This window comes from Scatophagus argus, chromosome 9 (assembly GCF_020382885.2).
Source record: "Scatophagus argus isolate fScaArg1 chromosome 9, fScaArg1.pri, whole genome shotgun sequence".
In the NCBI taxonomy this organism is placed as follows: domain Eukaryota; kingdom Metazoa; phylum Chordata; class Actinopteri; family Scatophagidae; genus Scatophagus; species Scatophagus argus.
Genome location: NC_058501.1, coordinates 695,421 through 716,773, shown reverse-complemented (window position 1 = coordinate 716,773; position 21,353 = coordinate 695,421). Strand labels below are relative to the sequence as shown.

At 46.0% G+C, this 21,353-nt stretch overlaps 1 protein-coding gene across 1 annotated transcript; it reads left to right on the top strand.

The window, feature by feature from the left end:
- The first annotated feature begins 7,290 nt into the window (after positions 1–7,290).
- LOC124064187 lies at positions 7,291–20,925 on the top strand. The gene is made up of 3 exons (XM_046398411.1): positions 7,291–7,302; positions 7,397–8,569; positions 20,764–20,925. The coding sequence occupies exons 1-3, from the start codon at positions 7,291–7,293 to the stop codon at positions 20,923–20,925; spliced, it is 1,347 nt and encodes a 448-aa protein (XP_046254367.1).
- The last annotated feature ends 428 nt before the right edge of the window (positions 20,926–21,353 follow it).

Sequence of the window (21,353 nt, the reverse complement as noted above, 5' to 3'; positions counted from 1 at the left end):
CTCAACATGGAGCAAACACCTGGTCTGGGTTGAGTATGCGCATAATTCCCTCCCCACCTCAGCCACGGGTTTAACTCCCTTTAAATGTGTTTTTGGTTATGACCCTCCTCTGTTCCCAGACAACGAATCTGAGGTGTCGGTTCCATCCGCTTTCGCTCTGCTGCGCCGGTGCCGGCGAATCTGGGCAGCCGCCAGGCAAGTCCTGATCCGTCAGGGGGATCGGGTCAAGAAGGCGGCCGACCGCAGGAGGAGACCCGCTCCTGTCTACCAGCCAGGCCAGAAGGTTTGGCTCTCTGCCCGAGACCTCAACCTGAATGTATCATCAAAGAAGCTGGCTCCGCGGTTCGTGGGTCCGTTTCCCGTCGCCCACGTTGTCAACCCTGCGGCTATTCGTCTTCGCCTACCTCGGTCCCTGCGGATTCATCCCACGTTCCACGTCAGCCAGGTCAAACCCGTCCGGGAGAGCCCTTTGGTACCTGCGGCCCCTCAACCTCCCCCTCCGGAGATCGTGGATGGTGGGCCAGTGTACCGGGTTAAGCGGTTTCTGGCTAGTCGAAAACGGGGCCGCGGTACACAGTATTTGGTTGATTGGGAGGGCTACGGTCCGGAAGATCGGCTATGGGTTCCCTCCCGCCACATTATTGACAAGACACTCATCACTGACTTTCATCATGACCATCCTGGTCAGCCCGGGCCGTCAGGAGTCGGCCCTAGGGGGGGGGGGTACTGTCACACCGCGGTGAGGTCTTGTCTTGGGTTTATGTCTCGTCTCTTCCTGTTTTATTTTGAAAAGTAACTCTCCTCTCGTTTCAGGTCACTTGCCCTTCCTCTTGTCTCCAGTCTGATTGTCTTCCCAACCACCTGATTGTTTCCACCTGGTCCCCATTATCCTCATGTGTTCAAATAGTCTGCGTTTCCCTTGTCTTGTGCCAGTGTGTTTCGTTCTACATGTTCACACCAGCGCTCTTCTATGCCACAGCCTTCGTATGTATATGTTCCTCGTGTCTCGTTACATTCTAGCCTCTGAAACAGAGTATTTTTGTTGTAAATTTCATAGTTCAGGTTTAGCCTTATTGAATTGTTTGTTTATGTTCTTTGGTTTTTCCTCCTCTATCGGAGTGATTTTCAGTTCTTATTCTGTTTGTTATTTCAGATAGATTTCCTCTATAAAGAGTGACTTTTAGTTCTTAGTAGTATTTCTCTAGATAGTTATCCTCTCTTAGAGTGATTTTTTGTTCTTTGAAGTTTTTTGTTTTCCCTTCCTAGTTTGTTTGATTTTCCTCCTGCTGGAGTGATTTTTTGTTTTACTAGATAGTTGTACTCAAGCCTAGTTAGATCCTCGTGTCCAAGATTAAGTTTCATAGCCTCTTGCTTTTCCTGTAGCTCTGTGAGAGGTTGGATTGGGGTCTTGCTTAGAAAAATAAAACTCATTATTTTCTCACAATCTCTGCGCCTGAGTCCTGTGTAAGCCGAATCCTGACAGAAGTAGTCATGTTATGTTTCCATTAAGATTGAAAGAAAAGCAAGATACAGCTGTATTAGAAAGATACAACTGGTTAAGGGCCTGTAAGCTATGGAAGGTAAAACTGTAATTGTGAAACTGATTTATGGTAGTCATACACTGTCAATGTAATCTCATTGTAACTGCTGTAAACCTAAAAAAAGAACATTTATTGTAATCCTGCATAAAACAATTATTTTTAAAAAATAGCACAGAAAGAGACCTGGAGATAATGGTGTCTGGTGCCAGCCGAAACTTAGGCCGAAACTGGAAGGCAGCCCAGAGAGGAGAACTAATGGTGTAAACTGTGCGAATGTGGCAGGTGGAGTGTTGCTCCACCTCCACGTCCAATTGTCCCACCTGACTCTGATTGCGCAGGGGGCGTTACCTGTTAATTGGCCGCGTTCACACCGGCGCACACATTGTTGTACGGCGTTTGCGGTCGCAGGTTTTCGTCTGGTACTGCGGTGGTCGGCACCAAACGGTGATCCACACGGTAAGTTGAGGTGCTGCTATGACTGAGCAAGTTGGGCATTAACATCGTGACGGCGGTCGCTATCTCTTCGTTTATAGCGGTGTCTGCTGTGTTGTGTGTGGTCCCCCTGAGGATTGTTTGGTGGTGTGCGCTCTCTGCCCTCGCCGTTGGACCAGCCTGTATAGTGCACAGGGTGTGCGTGAGTCTTCTTCATCTGGGTAAGCTTCCCCTCTTGTTCTGTCGTTCACTTTGTCCGCTGGGTGGTAGCTTGAGTCAGTGACCCCGTTCTCTGTCCTGCTGCAGCACTGAGGCCATAGTTAGCACCTTTCCTTCGGCTCTGGCGCTCCCCGGGGGTTGCATGCTCCGCCAGTGAAATGGTCCACCAGCTGAGCATTCTGTAAGACGGCGACTCACCGTCTCCAGCCCCGGTGCAGTCGCTCCGTCTCTACTCCGTCTCCGGGGACTGGTAGTGCGGGGAGCAGTCCCTACCGACGCCGTCCGTGATGTGATGCAGTTTCGGGTTCCTCACTCCACTATCACCCCCGTTCTGATTGATTTTGTTTTTTTATTTAGTTTATCGTTCTCCCCTTATGTTGAATTTGTTGATTGCCAATTGTTTCTGTGGTTGCTTATTTAGTTGGGGGGTTTAAGTTTGTGTTATTCTCTGTTTGTTCTTCTTTTTTTTTGTGTTTGTTTGTATATTTGTTTATTTTGTTTTAATTAATGATTTAGTTGGTCAAGGGGGTGCTTCTTATTGTGTGGTCCCGTTTGGGTGGGTTAGTGTTGCGTGTGTGTGTTGTGTTTTAATATTGGCCTTCTGTATATTTCTGTCCGCCTGAGTGTCCCCTCTTTTTCATATGCGGTGTTATAATTTGGTTTGTTTCTTTTTTTTCAGGGCAGGAGCGGATCGGCAGACGTCCCTGGTGGCGGTTTTCCCTTCACTCCTTATTGTTTGGTGTGGCACGTGGTGATTTGGTTTGTAGTGGGTTTTTTTTGTGGTTTGGTCCCCTTGTCATTTTGTTGCTGCCCTCAGCTTTGGTCATTATTTTGACACTCAGGCTACAAAGGATATAGTTGTGTATGATTTTAAGCATTGTTGTTGTTATTAAATAAATATTGTCTTTTTTTCATTTGGATGTCCGTCATATGTCCTTCCAGTGCGATAAACCTGTGTGACCTTATTGTAATAGACGTGCTGACTGAAGTTTACTTCCTGGGGTGCAATTCCTCAGGTGGCGTTGTCGGGCAACTTTCCTCCTGCCTCCCCATTTGGGTACAACTTGGCATTGTCAGCAGGATTCACTGTTAAAGGACAAAGACGTGACTTCCAATTTTTCTTTTTTTTTTGGTGTATTATTTGGGGGTTTTTTTTGTTTTGTTCTTTTTGGTCATTGTATAGTGTTAGGTTTTGGGGTGGTGTGTGGAGGCGGTAGTGGAGACGGAGCGGTAGCATTTGGTTGTTTTTCTTGCCAGTTGGTGGCGTCAGATTTCCATTTGGAAGGTGGTGGGGTGTTGTCTCTGTGGTTCGCTATGGAGGAGGAATTGCAGCAGCTCAGAGAGCTGGTGGCACAACTTAGGGCCGATAATGAGCGGTTGTCTGGAGCGAGGGATGTTTCCCAGGCCAGCTCTAGCCAACCTGATCCCATGTCTCTCCCTTCAGGTGACATTCCTTCTGCTGCAGGTGCTAGTGCCACGGTCACTGAACGGCTGATTGTCATACCAAGAGACCGCAGGTGTCCTGTGTTTAACGGCAGAACCGGTATCTGTCTAGTTGAGTGGAAAGAGAAAGTACAGGCATGTATGCCGGCCCGTCATCTGTCCGTTCGTGACCAGGCTTTCTTCATTTTTGACCATCTGGAAGGGGAGGCGAGAGAGGAGATCAAATATCGTTCGCGGGTGGAGAGAGAGGACCCAGCCCAGATTTTGGCTATTTTGACTGAGCTTTATGGCTGTGTTCAGTCATATGTCACCCTGCAGCAGTCTTTCTTTTCCAGGAAGCAGCAGGAGGGGGAAACATTGTTAGAGTTCTCTCTGGCGTTGATGGCCCTTATGGAGCGTGTCAAGCAGTCGGCCCCTGATGGCCTACCTAATGCGGAAATACTTCTTCGCGATCAGTTTGTGGAGCATGTGTTGGATGGCGCCCTTCGTAGGGAATTGAAGCAGTTGGTTCGCCGTCTCTGCTTGAAGTACATGGTGAAGCCATGAGATGGGAGAGGGAAGGGTCCCCAAGGGGTGTTAGGGGACGTAGTCACTCTCTTCCTTCAACCTATGGCCTACAGTATGTAGTACAGGGTGGTTCTCGCCCCACCCCTCTTGTCTCACCTCATGAGTCAGAATTGTATGAGGTGAAGGCACTGTTAAAGCGTCAGCAGGAACAGCTCGATATGCTCACCCAGACTATGGCTTCTTTGCAGGCTCGTCCTTTTCCCTCTCGGCCTCCTCGCACGGGGCTTTTGATTTGCCGAAGGTGTCAACAGCCAGGCCATTACGCCAGCGAATGTGACGGGGAGTGAGTTCCTTCCCGTCCCCGCGCTGGCTCTGCCACTGGTCGGTCTTCTCACGTGGCTGGGTCTTCCTGCTCCACACTCCAGCCGGAAAACTGAAGCCCGCTGAGCTGCAGAGCCAAAGCTCAGATGGGGGCGTTGGAGGCTCACAACAAGATCTTATTGATCGATTAATGGCGCCCTGTCCACATATTGATGTTGTGATGGGTGGGGTTACCGTCCCATGCTTGTTAGATAGTGGGTCCATGGTGTCTACGATCACTGAGAGTTTCTTTGTAAAACATTATGTGCCATGGGGCCAAGAGCGCCTTCGATCTTGTAATTGGCTGCAGCTGTGGGCAGCCAATGGTCTCTGTATTCCATATATTGGTTATTTGGAGCTGGCTGTGACATTGTGTGGGAAGGTGGTCCCTGGTTGTGGGATCTTGGTTGTTAAGGACCCCCCCGATGCTGCATCTGGTGCCCCCGGGATTTTGGGAAGTAATATAATTCGTCGATGTTACCGGGAGCTCTTTGTGGCATATGGTCCCACTCTGTTTCACTCCCCCTCTGTGACTCAAGCTCCAGGTCCCATCCTTGATGCCCTGCAATGGTGCCATCGGGCTATCCGGGATCATCCGAGGGATATCACTGGCGCTGCCAGGGTTCGGGGCCGACGGCCGGTACGCATACCTGGCGGCATCATGAAATTTGTGGCTGCTACCTGTCCAGAGAAACTGGCTGGTCAGGCCGCGCTGTTTGAACCAGCAGAGTCTGGGCTGCCAGTGGGGCTGTTGGCATCGCCTTGTCTTGTTCAGGTAACCCGTGGTACAGCTTACATCCCAGTGATTAACGTGGGAACAATTGACGTCCTCCTCCACCCACGCACTGGCCTCGGTGCTTTAACTAGTGCCCAGGTCGTCAGCCTGCCAGCTGGTGTGACTGAGGTAAAGACCATCACAGCATCTGTTTCTTCCCAGGTAGCTGCTGGTGTGGCATCGGGTGGGGTGGAGGCCGTGGATCTGTCTGCTTTAACAGAGCAGGAGCGAATGGAAGTGCACAGCCTTCTGCAGAAATATCATGCAGTCTTTGCCAACCATGATGCTGATTTGGGTTGTACTAATCTGATCTCTCATGAGATTCCCTTACTCGACGATATTCCAGTGCGACAAAGATACCGACGGATTCCCCCCTCTGAGTATGAGGAGGTGAAGTCTCACATTGACCAGTTGTTGGAGGCAAAGGTAATTAGGGAAAGCACTAGTCCTTTTGCTTCCCCAATCGTCCTTGTGCGGAAAAAAGATGGTAGCCAAGACACGGAAGGATGCATTCCCTCAACCCTGTATTGAGGAAAGCCTTGATGCCCTTGCGGGAGCGTGCTGGTTCACCACACTGGATTTAGCGAGCGGGTATAATCAGGTCCCGGTCGCAGAGCAGGACAAACCCAAGACAGCCTTTTGCACACCTTTCGGCCTCTTTGAGTGGAATCGTATGCCCTTTGGTTTATGCAATGCCCCAAGTACGTTCCAGAGGCTGATGCAAAGGATGTTTGGGGATCAACAGGGCCAACATCAACAGCCTGCTTTTGTATCTCGATGACATTGTTGTATTCTCGTCCTCTGTTTCTCAGCACCTGCAGCGACTGGAGGTGGTTCTCAGTCGGTTACAGCGGGAAGGCCTGAAGGTCAAACTTGGAAAATGCGCCTTCTTTCAGAAGGAGGTTTGTTATCTGGGCCATATTATCTCTAGTCAAGGGGTTTCTACTGACCCTGCCAAGATTGAGGCAGTGGCAAAATGGCAGCGCCCCCGTCATGTGTCAGAGCTGCGCTCCTTCTTGGGGTTTGCTGGCTATTACAGACAGTTTGTTGAGGGCTTTGCTAAGATGGCAGGCCCCCTGCATAAACTGGTGGCAGACCTTGCTGGTTCCCGGTCTAGGAGGGGCTCGGGGCGGGACCTTAGTTCTGCATGGACACCACAGTGTGAGCAAAGCTTTGAGGCCTTAAAGGCTAAGTTGGTTTCGGCACCGGTGTTGGCCTATGCAGATTTTTCAAGCCTGTTTATCTTGGAGATCGATGCCAGTCACAGCGGTCTGGGGGCCGTCCTTTCGCAGGAGACAGATAATGGGGTTCGGCCAGTAGCGTATGCCAGCAGGGGTCTTCGACCCACGGAGCGCAACATGGACAACTATAGTTCGTTGAAGCTAGAGTTTCTGGCACTTAACTGGGCAATGGGAGAAAAGTTCCGGGAGTATTTGTTGGGGCACAAATGTGTGGTTTTCACAGATAACAACCCACTGAGCTATCTTAATTCAGCCAAGTTGGGGGCCACTGAACAGCGGTGGGTATCTCAACTAGCTGTGTTTGATTTTGAGATCAAGTATCGCTCTGGCCGTGTCAACAGGAATGCTGATGCTCTCTCCCGACAGTATTTATCAGGGGCTAGCCTGGCTGAGCAGGTGCTACATGGCACTTCAGTTCCACTGCCCCTCCAGCAAGCTTCGAGCTCAGCTCTGGGGGTGCCTGCGGCTCAGTTGATTATGTCCGCCTTCCGAGGTCAGTCTCCATCAGACCTCTGTTCGTTGCAGGAGGCAGATTCCCTTTTGCGTGATCATTTTCTGCATTTCTGGTGGAGGCGGGCCAAGCCTACTCACGAGGAGAGGCAGTGACTTCCTGCTCTGGCGTTGACCCTGTTGAAACAGTGGGACCGCTTGGTTGAGCAGGAGGACGTATTGTACCGCCGGACTTTCCACTCGGATGGGGGAGAGGAGTACCTCCAGCTGATTCTACCGGCTGTTCTTAAGGAAGAGACTCTGACCCAGCTGCACCAAGACCATGGTCACCAAGGTATCGAGCGCACCACTGAGTTGGTGCGGCAGCGATGTTACTGGCCAGGGATGTCCGCTGACATAAAGCAGTGGGTTCAGGGGTCCGTTGCCAGGTGGCCAAGGCTTCGGGGTCAGTGCCCCATTGTTTTATGGGCCATGTACTGGCGTCTCAGCCAAATGAGATTGTCGCTATTGACTTTACATTGTTGGAACCCTCACAGAATGGGTTGGAGAATGTTCTGGTAATGACTGACGTGTTTAGCAAATACACGGTGGCGGTCCCCACTCGGGATCAACAGACAGCAACAGTGGCTCGGATCTTGCTGACCGAATGGTTCTTCAAGTTTGGTATTCCAAGTCGTATCCATTCAGATCAAGGTCGAAGCTTCGAGAGCACCTTGATCCAACAGCTTTGTCGCCTGTACGAGGTAACCAAATCGAGAACCACTCCTTACCATCCAGCTGGCAATGGGCAGTGTGAGCGATTCAATAGAACCCTTCATGATCAATTGCGGACCTTGCCAGCTTCCCGGAAGCATGATTGGGTGTCTTGTCTTCCGCAGGTGTTGTTTTGTTACAACACCACGCCACATCAAAGTACAGGAGAGTCGCCCTACTTTTTGATGTTTGGTCGAGAGCCTAGGCTCCCCGTGGATTTTCTTTTGGGCCGGGTCCAGGATCCCGAGCCCGGGGAAGTCCGGGATTGGGTGGCTGAGCATCAGGCGAGGCTCAAGGTGGCCTTTGAGAATGCTAGGGAGAGATTGTTGGCGGCTGCAGGTCGACGGAAGGAGCAGCACGATTGGCATGTTCGGGTGAACCCTCTGCAGGTAGGCCAGCTGGTCTACCTCAGAGATTTTGGTGTTAGGGGTCGACACAAGCTCCACGACAAATGGAGCCCCGTTATCTATCAAGTGTTAAAAGCCCCTTCAGGAGAGGGAGCGGTTTATACCATTGCTCCTGTAGAAGAGCTGCACCGAACCAGTGTCCCCCCTCTTAGGGCGCCGTCTCCACCTGCTGTGGTTGCATCCAGTTGTTCTTCTGATTCTTCTGAAGATGGTGAACTATGGCTGCTGGCACGTGAAACTCCTGCGTCCTTTGCCACCGAAGCCTCAGTAGATGTCCAGCCGGCGCCAGACCTAAGTTTGGAGCCAGAACATTCCTACATGGTGACTGCTCCCCCTAGTGGCCAGCCCAGCCATTCCCAGTCAGCCTTACGCCGACAGGCCGTTCCACGGCCGGTCAACATTCCAATGTGCATCGTCTTCCCCAGTCTGTTGCCGTCAGGGGTAACGGGGGATTTGCATCTGCACGACCTGTGGGGAACGTCCAGTCGGTTTGGTTTAGGCCTTGGTCCTAATAGGGGTGGATCGCTTAACTAGTAGTTCGTTGTCGGGGCGACGACGCATGAAGGGGGGGTGGAATGTGGCAGGTGGAGTGTTGCTCCACCTCCACGTCCTATTGTCCCACCTGACTCTGATTGCGCAGGGGGCGTTACCTGTTAATTGGCCGCGTTCACACCGGCGCACACATTGTTGTTCGGCGTTTGCGGCCGGAGGTTTTCGTCTGGTACTGCGGTACTTTAGGATAAAAGTTTTGTTGGCTAGTGATCTATCATTCACAAGAGCTCATTCTGACCAGAGCTGGAGCCGGGGCAGTAGCCGTCTGTGGAGCCCGAGCAAGCAGCCGCAGGTTGTGTAGGCCCGCCCCGCACCTGCGGAGGTAGGGGACGGGGAGCCGGGGAGCCTCTTCCGGGCTGACCAGGTGGACCAGAGAGTGGTTGATTGGATCCAGGAAGCGCCATGAAAATAAGTGATGACATGGTGACCCAGCATCTCCAGAGAAAGCAGCAGGAGAGTACGCCAAATATTCTTTTAGTTTCACTAATCTGCCGCTGCGTTTCCCCCGGCGTCTACGTCCTCTGTGTGCAGGTGGAGCCGGAGCATGGCACAGGTAAGCTGGTATACCAGAGAGAAGCAGGGGACAGAAAGTTTTTTGTCCATTTTGCCCAGAGAGTCCCAAATTGTCAGAGGAAGGTTGGAGATTTAACAGTGTTTGGCGATCATACACCAGCAGAGAGTTGACATTTTGAGAGACGAGTAACAAAACCAGCAGAAACACAATCAAAGTTTGTGGAAACACACAGCAGGTAAAACACACTGGCGGCATCTTGTAGGCATTTCTGTTGGCCCAAGCACAGAACCTTGGGGAACTCCGTGACTAGCTTATGTGAGCATGGACGATGCATCATTAACATGAACAAATTGAAATCGATCTGATGAATAGGACTGAAATCAGCTTAATGCAGTTCTTTTAATGCCAATTAAGTGTTCCCATCTGTGTAATAAGATAGAATGGTCAGTGGTGTCAAATGCAGCACTAAAGTCTAACAGTACAAGCACAGAGATAAATCCCTCATCTGATGCAAGTAGAGGATCGTTTTCGACTTTGACCAATACCATCTCTGTGCTATGATGAGCTCTAAAGCCAGATTGAAAATCCTCAAATAAGCTCACGTAGCTGACTGGCGACTGTTCTCTCAAGAATCTTCGAGAGAAATGGAAGATTAGTTATCGGTCTATAGTTGCTTAAAACCTCTGGATCAAGTGTGTGCTTTTTATGGAGAGGTTTGACTACAGCTACTTGAAAGGACTGGGGTGCATAGCCTGTTATTAGGGACAGATGGATCGGATCTAATAGAGAGATGCTAAGTAAGGGTAAAACTTCAAGCAGCTTAGTTGGGATGGGGTGTAAGAGGCATGTTGTTGATGGTTTAGATGAAAATATGAACGAATTTGGCGGATGAAGGTCAATGGGAGAAAAGCAGTCAAGATAACTATCTGGTTCTACTGCTGTTTCTAAAACTCCATGGTTTGAAGGTAGATCAGTACCAGCTGATGTCAGTAGGTGTTGAATTTTGTCTCTAATGATTAAAATCTAGTCATTAAAAAAGGTCATAAAGTCACTGTTACTGAGGGTTACAGGGATGCAGGGCTCGAGCACTATAGCTCTCTGCCAGCCTGGCTACAGTGCTGAACGGAAACTGGGGTTATTCTTATTATTCTCATTTAATTTTGAGTAATAGGCTGCTCTTGCAGTCCACAGGGCCTTCCTATAAGATCTAAGGCTGTCTTGCTCAACTGAGCAAGATTCTGTGAGTTTGGAGGAACGTCATTTCCTCTTAAGTTTTTGCGCATTTTGCTTTAATATGTAAACCTCAGTATTATACCATGGTGCTGGTTTCTTTTGCTTTATGTATTTCTTTTTTGGCGGGGTAATGGAGTCGATTGTTATCCTTAGTGAGCTTGCAGCACTGTCCACAAAATGGTTTGAGAGGGACTACTCACTAAAAGAAGTCTAAGTATTGTAATGTTCTGCGCTACCAGGACATGATATTGAAGTAAAAGATAATGGAATCGCTTCCTTAAATTTAGCCACAGCGCTATCAGACAGGTAACTACTGTAGAAGTTTTTTCTTGGTGGTGTGTCAGAAGGGATTCGGATGTATTTGTGTTTTCAGAATGCACGTAATAAAAGCATGGGACAAATCCATATACTCAGTTTCACATTTAACACAAATTGGTGTACTTAGAATAGTACAGGCTGTGCAAAATTTTAAACTGGACCAGCCTAGCAATAATAGAACATATGTTAATATAATTCAAACCCAGATATCTCCTGATTTTCCTATTCCCAATTCTTTCTCCCATTCCTCCTTCATATATTAGTATTCACCTGTCCTAGCTTGCAATGCTTTGTATATAAACGAAATGATATGCCTTTCAGATACACTATCCCTTAGACACTGATACAGTTTGTCTGCTGCTGTCTTTTCAAAATTATTAAGATAAGCTCTTACTAAGTGTCTGACCTGTAGATATCTAAAAAAATCTCTTTGTGGCAGCGTGTATTTTTCCTGAAGTTGCTGAAATGACCCAAAGGCCCCATTTATGTATAAGTCTCCCATTTTGTCTATTTCCAACTCTCTCCAGCAATGGAATACTCCCTCTACATATATGATGGTTTAAAAGATGGATTGGCCATGACATAAATTGGCCTAACATAAAGGATAGAGTTCTGAGTTTAAGTTGTTTTGCTACTTGTTTCCAAATCTGTGTAGTAGTTGTGAATAATAGGATTGCACTTATAATGTGATTTTTTTTTAGATGAATATGGGACATTGCAATAACACCGAGTGAGTATGGTATGCTGTCCTCTCATTCCACATCTGGCTTTTTGCCAAGCATCCTCTCATCCAATCCAGCGGAGCCAAACCTCCACATGTGGTATGTGGCCCTTCCTGATCCTATGAGATTTGTAATTCCAGATGAATAAAAGTACTATAGAATCCAGCTTTTTAAAGAATGCTGTGGTTAAATATATAGTTACACTTCGAAAAACATTCAATTGAACAGTGAATTATATTTCTTTGTAATTTCAACTTCTAGATATGTGAATTTCTGAAGCAGGCCATGAACAGGGAAAGCAAGAGCAGCAGGTTGGTTCATGAGCAGGGACGGCAGGCAGGCAGGGTAGAAACACAGGGAAGGCGGTGATGAAAGTAAGAAAGGTTGTTGCCAGGGGATGGAGCTCTGGAGAAATGAGCTTTTGCTCAAATCTGCTTCTGCTTCAATTTCTGCCCAAACTTGAAAATGGCAAAGATGGCAACAGAGGACACAGTGGACAACTCAGATTCTTTTCCATTTCTTCCTTTTGCTTTTATTTAGTTTCAGCTTGAATCAGGGTCAACTCAAATCTAGATCCTACACAGTTCATTTAAATCAAATTCACTAACTGATACACATAAATAAGATTTTTTTTTCTTTTAAAGGGCCATAACATGATTAGCTATCAGGCACCCCTGCTGTGGAACCAGTTGCCAATCTGGGTTCAACAGGCAGACACCACCTCCACTTTTAAGACTAAACTTAAAACCTTTCTGTTTAGTAAAGCATATAGTTAGCCCCAAATAAAGTGTGTAGGGCTGGTAGGCATAGTTACACTCACCTCTTGATATATAGCCACAGGTAGAATAGGTCTGACTAACTGTTAATCTTTAAATCTCTATCATAGCTATGCTGCTATAGGCCTATGCTGCCGGGGGACACAAACATGATCCACCAAGCAGTTCCCCGTCCTTTTCCTCTTCCTCCCCTCGTCAGATTAACATACAATTCATTATTTTATGTTACTAACTGTATGTTCAGTTCTCCTCGTAGTTTTCTCTCTCTCTCTCTCTCTCTCTCTCTCTCTGTCATTCTTCTGTGCACCGACTATCGGCGGGGTGGTTCTCCCTTGCGGGCTGAAATTGAACTGAATAGAATTGATAGGATAGTGGTTTTCAACAGCATATAAAAAATACATGAATGATACAGCAGTTCATTATAATTCCAATAATTTCAGTCTTGTGAAATGTTAAAATCGTATTGGTGGTATCAAAAGTGAAACTGAACAGATGAATCACATGAAAATGTAAAAAATTCTGTGAGTTGAGATTTTGTTTTACTTGTCTTTTTAGTAATGTCGTTCTCATGTTGTTAACTGCTTTCCTGCCTGTACAACAACCATTGCACATCTGCCCGTCCTGGGTGAGGGATCCCTCTGTCAGGATTGTCAGCGTCGCTGACGCACAAGGGAGCTGAACCCCGATGCAGAGTCAAAAAGGGCAGGCAGGCGAGGTGGAGGTCCAAAAACAATAATCTTTATTCTTAACAATGAACTCAAATAAAGGCACACATTTACTGTGTCATGGAATCAAAGCAAAAACACCTGGCATGGCATGGTACGACAAGACAAGGCAAAAGCAGATCCTTGTATGAAACAAAAGACATAAAACGCTCTGACAAACAGTGGCTGGGAAGACAAGGACTAAATAGACAAGACAACGAGACACAGGTGACACACATTAGGAGGGAGAAAGCAAGCAGGAAAACCAAAAGCAAAGTTACATGAAAACAGGGCACACAGGGGAAGTGACGCTTTTCAAAATAAAACAGGACATGACAAAAACCTTGGACATAATACATGGAAACAAGACACACATGGAACATGACACGAGGACTCAAAAACCAAAAGACAGATAACCAAGACATGACAGAAACCTTGAACATAATACATGAAAAACACATGAGAGACAAACATGGAACATGGCACATGGACTATCAAAAAACAAAGCATAACAAAAAAAACCAGGCATGACACCCTCCTCTTTGCTCACCCTGAGGTTTCTTCCATTTTTTCCTGTTAAAGGTTGGGAGTTTTTTCCTTAGTCGATGTGAGGGTCGAAGGGCAGAGGATGTTGCTAATGTTATGTTAAGCCCTTTGAGACAAACTGCTTGTAAAAATGGGCTATACAAATAAAGTTGTCTTGTCTTGTCTAGATACTGGGAACCACTACCAGACCTGCATTCTGGGAGTGAAGTGTTTTACTGGAACAATAACGAACAATGTGGTCCTTGAGATAGGACGGAGCTTTGTTATTGAGAACCTTATGAGTCAATATAAGGATTTTGATGTCTATCCTATATCCTACAGAAAGCCAGTGGAGTGAGGCTAAAAGTATCGGCCCTAATACTGAAGCCTGAGGTACACCATAAGTAACTTTACTATGATTAATGTTATCAAACTGATACCCATCAGATAAATATGACTTAGTTCAATAGTGTCAAGCAGCTTGGAATGGAGGTCTGTGGCCTTGTAATATATGTGGCCAGATCATAAAGGATAGGACCGGACACAAAGAAATATATGTTGGTGGTTCTTTAATACCCCGACTGACCTCGAACAAGGACAGCATTAATTTTGTAATTTTGAGGCAGTGTCACAGTCAAATATCGAAATAGAAGAAATTAGTGATGGATAGATGAAGCGTCATGATGGCCGCCCATCTTGAGCCAGGGTCTGCTCCGAGGTTTCTGCCTTCTAAAAGGCAGTTTTTCCTCGCCACTGTCGCCAAGTGCTTGCTCAAGGGGGAATGTTGGGCTCTCTCTATTTTACAATTTAATTAAAGAGTTTGGTCTAGACCTGCTCTAATTGGAAAGTGTCATGAGATAACTTTTGTTGTGAATTGGCGCTATATAAATAAACTGAATTGAATTGAATTGAATGAAGCGTTTAAACACATTGCCAAACTGTATTGATACTGTGTTGATACTGTGTCACTGAATACTGACACCTGCTGGACCTTAAAAATCCCTACCTAGTTGACAGACTCAACTGACACTGATTTGATGACCTAGTATATACAATAATATAATTTAAGTTATTGTATTTTATATTGTATTATTTCATATCTTCATTTAAATTGAAAATATCTTTGATATTTTTAGATACGGTCAATAAATAATGTGAACATGTATCATAATGTGAAAATCTAAGTGAATGTGTTGTGAATGAGGATGCTTGTGGACTGGGATTTTTAATTTTATTCAAAAAACTAAGTTTCTCCAACGTTTTGAAATTGAGTCTGTTACACTTTTTTGATACAACTTCTCAAGCTGTAGAAAACACCCGCTCACACGGCACAGACGAGGCTGGAGTGCAGAGAAATTGAAAGGAAAGCTGGTAGAGGTTTGGATAGATTGTCTTTTGGTTGTCCCTGTATCTCATAGGATCCTGGGACTTGGCAATATTGCCCTCTGCCAGGTATTTCTACACCTCCTGGATGGCATCATTCTCATGCCTGGCCCAATATTGACTCAGCATTAAAGAGGTGCTTTTGTTTAAATAGGATAGTTCTGTCAAACAAATGCGACATTTTACCTGCAGAAAATAATATGAATAGTAAACTAAGAGTCACTTTGAAATGAATTTGAATTCAGATAGATCAAGTGGAAACTCTGAGAGGAACAGGATGAAACAACAAGGATATTAAAACAAATACCTTATTTTCCGACATGAGATCAAAATGGTCCCACACGGCGGAAACCTTTCTCTTGGCTTGAGGCTGCACCATAATTCTTGATGAATTTAATGATGATATGATCAGATCTGATCAGATCAGATCAGTGATTTTTTTTGGCCAATACATCCCATTGACAGATGTGCTTCCTTATAAACACAGTTTGGCGCGTCAGTGTCAGTTTGAAACAGTTCCTGTATCGGTCACGTGACTTTCTTAAAGCGATACGCACACCGACGCGGGGTTTTGCTCTATGAGCTCGCCGCATGCACCAATGCATCGGTGTTGCTGGACCCATCACTAGAAGAAATACTCTTTCCTTTCTTTTCTAACTATCTTAGAACTCTGTCAATGCAAAAAAGAAAACAGCAGTGGCTGTATTGCTATGTAAACCGAAAATAAATACATAAACACATTTCTAAGCCACACTTCTCATTTTAACTGACACATTTCACAGTACGCATCTGGTTTTAACTCAGTAGACTTCATGAATTAACTTAATATAGACCATGAATAAACATTATGAACCAACTCAAACGTGTACATTCACATATCCCTGTGTAAAATATATATTTTATTGTTGTTTTATTGTTAAACCAACTATGAGAAGGTGAGCACCCCCCTTCTCACTGTGTCCCACGATGGACGCTCTGTGATGACATGGCCTGCGAGGCAGCATCGGAGAAAAAAGACTATTTGGACTCTGTGGCACATGTACACGCGGGTGCGCATACACACACAGAGAGAGAGAGATGGACTCTTTAACAGCGTGTACATATTTTAAGTGCTTGGTGATAGGTTTGGGTGGCGTGCGCCATGGACGCTTCAGCGCCGGAAACACGGCCGGCCGCATCCCTCACTCACACCACAACCACAACTCACCCGTGACAGGTACACACTACTTGTCCCACTCGTCATCTGTCCATTTGTAAAGACTCTGGTCCTTCATACACTCACCTGCACTCCTGGTCCGGCTCCACTGCTTCTCTGCGAAAGTGACTTTATCGAGCACAGGGCAAGGGGGACCTCCCACTGCACTCAGGGGTGTATGTGTTTCTTTATTGTGTTGGTTATACAGTATTTGTACAAAGTTATTGTGTGATGTGTGAATATATGGTGTGTGGGTAAATGAAATGGTGCATTGTTTATTTTGGTATTTGATTTATTATGATTAATAATATTGTATGGACCATTATGATTTTGGTGATACCCTTGATAATGGTTTGAACCAATTGGGCTCAACCAGCAGCCCTATTTAAGGGAGCCTCATTGAGCTTCTGAGGTCTCGGAGACAAGTACTATGACCTGCTGTGAGTTTATGCTATTGCCATTTTGTTCTTGCCTCTTGTCTTCTCTCAGGTTGTGTGTAGAGAATTTGTTTTTCAGGGAAATAAAATCCTTTTTTTCCCTGGCACCTGAAGCTTTGCTGCCTCCTGTTTCCAACCTCTTTCACCTGATTTAATCAGAAAACAAAATCATGTGTTCACTTACTCCTAGTTTGCAGCTTGAGACCCCTCTCCTGTACGTAGCACACACAGCTCTCGATCTCCCTTCTATATGGCTAATAACACACAACATCATAAACAATATCTGACACCAAAAATGTCTTAACTAGGATTTTGGTAAACTATGTGTGGCCACTTACACTGACTGGCAGCAATATAGTTCTGCTCCCGCGCAACGGAGAAGAGATAAACACACCCTCGACCAACAAGAAACAAGTGCGGAGTCTTCAGTAACAAACATCTGTCGGTCAGCTCAGTTACACTGTAATAATTTCTGTCATCTGTACATATACGTATACATATACTGTCATATACTCTCCTTGTGGAACACCGTTAGTCCGGTTCTCTTCATACACACACACATACGAGAAATACACACCTACACCATGGCTTGCGTTAGGAAGACTACTGTTCGCGCGTGGAGCAAGTCTCATGCGATTTCCTTGTTCTCACGAGATTTTCGACCTGGCTGGCCTTAACATGACATTACGCATTCTACTAGGGCACAGCTGATACATAAAACACAGTAACCCCTATCCACTTGGCTACATATACATCAAAAAACCATCCGCATACAAAGAAATGTTATTTGAGGTAAATATTGTGTTGTAGCCATGTATTTCTTTGTGTGTCCGAATCGTTTCTACCAATGGTTCCAACACAAGTGCAACAGTGGAGTTAACACCCCTGTCGCATGCTCATGTGAAGATTAAATGGTTCTGAAAGTGTCTAGCATTGGGGTTATTGTGTAATTATCTGATCTATGCAATGAATCCTTCTCCAAATCCCAGTTTTTCCAGTACTGCATATAGATAGGGCCATTCAACACAATCAAAAGCTTTTTCTGCATCTAAACAGTATTAATGAATCCTCTTTTGGTTCTCTAGGGGAGCACATAATGTTAAAGAGGAGTCTGAAATTGTGAAATGAGTGTCTGTTAAAATAAAAATACAAGACACACATGAAACATGACACATGGACTCAAAAAACCAAAACACAGAAAACCAGGGCGTGACATTGTCCCTCCAGAAGGGTGGGCTTTGCACAATGCTTTGTGAAGATCTTACACAATATGATGAACTGCTGTTGATTAAACTACCCAGCAGTATACAGTCTAATTCTTGTCTCATTTTTTAGTCCGATAAAAGGTAAATTTACATATTACAGTGTCACACTATCACTATCCAAACTACTCTAATGTGGTGAAGCAGTTTCAGTGACAAATTTTACATGAGGAAAAATATTCCAGAGCTTTCTTGAATACAATCTCAGAATTAGCTGCAATTACTTTAAATGTGTACTTTGAATATTATACAGTTAATCAACATAAAGCTAGTGTTTTTGTGTTTTATTTTTATTCATCCATCCTTTCTGAGACAAATAACAAAGCACACACAGTGCTCCATTACTTCCTTTTGTGTTTTTTACTCTTTCATCCTTTTTGGCTGCTCCATGCATGAATAAGATTAAGAAAAAGAATTTCCTTTATTTATTTTATTTTATTATATTTTATTGTTGAGTCAGTCAGTCTCTTTAAACTGTTTTGAGGTGGAGCTGATTGCAGGAGATGAGTCACAGGTGAGCAGGTAGGAAGACAGGAAGAGAAAGTAGGTCACCACACCCTGCTCTAGACACACATACACACACAGCCAAGGCAGACAAGGATGTCCAATGGGAGCTTTGTGAATATGTATAGACATAGTGCATACGGTGAGTTTTCAGTTTCATTTGCTTACATCCTGGGCTGTGTGTGTGTGTGTGTGTGTGTGTGTGTGTGTGCACGCGTGCGCACACCCACTCGTGTAACAGTAACCCTTTCTCAGTAGATGGAACTTCAATAAACAGACCTTCTCTGGGTGGGATTATTTGGATACTGCAGTATTCAACCCAGGCTGGGTTAGGGGATACTCCCATTGAGACCTAGCACCAGACTGTTCCCTTGCTCTTACCCTTGACCAAAGGAGTCAGTGGCTGGGGGCGCAAAGGAACAGGGTTGTTTTGTATCACTATAATGATGTAATCTGTATGTTTGAGAGTCTTGATTCTGCACACAAAATATACATTGTGTAGAAATAAATGGAACCTAAACATGCAAGTGATTGGATCCTTTACCCTCAAACAGAGAGGACAAAACTTGTTTGTGCATTAAAAATCACCAAAAAGTCATTTGTCAAAACTAAGAAAATTTGGAAGAGACAAAAGATCTCAAACAAAATCTTCACGGCTTGTACAAACATTTATATGCATGCAGAAAATTCAAGGATTCAGGGATTCAAGGAACTTTATTGTCATACCAGCTCACATTCACATGTTTATGGTATGAAATTAGGACTCCCGGGAGCAGTATGGACTATAAAAATATAAAGTACAAATAGAATATAAGCTAAACAGAAAACAGAACATGAAAAAATATAAAACTAGACACTGAAATATGCTAAACCTTAAATAAGAATCCGGTTTTAACATATAGCAGCCTAAGTTGTCATGCCTGGTGTTTTTTGGTTATGCTTTGCCTTTTGATTTCTGTCCATGTGCCATGTTCCATGTTTGTCTTGTGCTTCCATGTATTATGTTCAAGGTTTTTGTCATGTCCTGTTTTATTTTGAAAGTGTCTCTTCCCCTGTGTGCCCTGTTTTCATGTAGCTTTGCTTTGGTTTTCCTGATTGCTTTCTCCCTCCTGATGTGTGTCACCTGTGTCTCGTTGTCATGTCTATTTAGTCCTTGTCTTCCCAGTCACCTTTGTCAGAGCGTCTGTGTTTATTCCCCATGCCATGCCAGGATCTGCATTATTTCCTCCATGCTATGCCAGGATCTGCGTTTTTCCATGTCATGATTAATTTTTGCCTTGCCATGCCATGCCATGCCTTGTTTTTTTTTGTAGATTTTCTGCCACGGTAAGAGTGAGCTTATTAGTTGGTTTTTTTGTTTTAATTAATAAAAGACATTTGTTTTTGGACCTCCACCACGCCTGCCAGCCGCTTTTTGACTCTGCATCGGGGTTCAGTAAATTTCTGCTTCAGCGACGCCGCCAATCTTGACATAAGTATGCATGTGCAAGTGTGTGCAAGTATGAGGTAGTCCAGAAAGTAGTCCTTAATATTGCACTTGTGAGTCCTTAATATTGCACTTGTGTGTTGCACTTGTAGGATAAAGTGTTTGTAGTGTGGGGGTGGGTGGGTTAGGGGTGTGTGTGTGTGTGTGTGTGTATGGGTATGGGGGTTTGGGGGGGGACTACAGGGCATGGCTGGAGTTCAGCAGTCTGACAGCTTCAGGGAAGAAGCTGTTTCTGAGCCTGGTGGTCTTGCTCCGGATGCTCCTCAGCCGCCTGCCTGAGGGGAAGGGTTGGAAGAGTCCATGTGCAGGATGGGTGGAGTCCTTCATGATGTGGAGGGCCCCCCTCCTGCATCGTGCTGTGTAGAGGTCTGAGGTGGTGGGGAGGCTGCCCCCCATGGTCCTCTGTGCAGCCTTTACCACCCTCTGCAGCACCCTCTCAGCAGCAGTGCAGTTGCCGTGCCACACAGTGATGCAGGTGCAGAGGACGCTCTCCACCGCGCAGTGGTAGAAACTCCTCAGTACTGAGCTCCCAAGCCCAGCTCGCCGCAGCTTCCTGAGGAAGTAGAGACGCTGGTGGGCCTTCCTGACCAGCCGGGAAGTGTTGGTGTTCCAGGTGAGGTCCTCGGTTAGGTGTAGCTGTGTAGCTGTGTACCTGTAGCTGGAGACCACTTCCACAGCTACTCCTCCAATGTGCAGGGGAGGGGCGCCTGTCCTTTCTGAAGTCCCCCACCATCTCTTTGGTCTTCGTCACATTGATGCAGAGGTTGTTTTCTCTGCACCACTGCACCAGGTGTTCCACCTTCTCTCTGTATTCCGACTCATCGTTGTTGTTGCTGTGTCCCACCACTGCTGTGTCGTCTGCAAACTTCACTACATGACAGCTGGGATGCTTCGCCGAGCAGTCGTACGTCAGCAGAGTGAACAGGAGGGGGCTCAGCACACAGCCCTGGGGGGAACAAGTGCTGAGGGTGATGGAGGAGGAGGTGGAGTTGTGGATCCTGACACTCTGAGGTCTGTTGTTCAGGAAGTCCAGGACCCAGTTCCCAAGTGTGTGACTCAGACCAAGGATGGAGAGTTTCTGTACCAGGGTCTGTGGGATGATGGTGTTAAAAGCAGAGTCCAGGAAGAGCAGGCGGACGTAGGCGTTTCTGCTTTTCAGGTGGGTGAGGGCTGTGGGGACCACTGATGAGATGGCAAAACTGCCATTTAGAAGGCAGAAGCCTCAGAGCAGACCCCGGCTCAAAATGGGCAGCCATCTGCCTTGACCGGTTGGGTTGAGAGAGAGCGAGAGAGAGAGAGAGAGAGAGCCAGACAAGGAGAGAGAGGGAGAAGGAGGTGGGGTGTGAGAGAAGGAGCGCACAAGCAGAGATGCATAGCACCAGTAATAATACTAGAAATATTGGAACTGTAGATAATGATAATAAAGTATACAGGAGGTACTATGGTGATTATGATAGCAGTACTATCCATCCATCCATTTTCTATACCGCTTATCTGTCAGAGTCGCGGGGGGGCTGGAGCCTATCCCAGCCGACTATGGGCGAGAGGCAGGGTACACCCTGGACTGGTCACCAGTCAATCGCAGGGCCGACACACAAAGACATACAACCATTC

Coding starts and splice junctions, on each gene's coding strand:
- LOC124064187 (XM_046398411.1), top strand. Junction 8,570..20,763: donor CCAGTCTGTTGCCGTCAGGG/GTAACGGGGGAT, acceptor TCTGTTGTTCAG/GAAGTCCAGGACCCAGTTCC.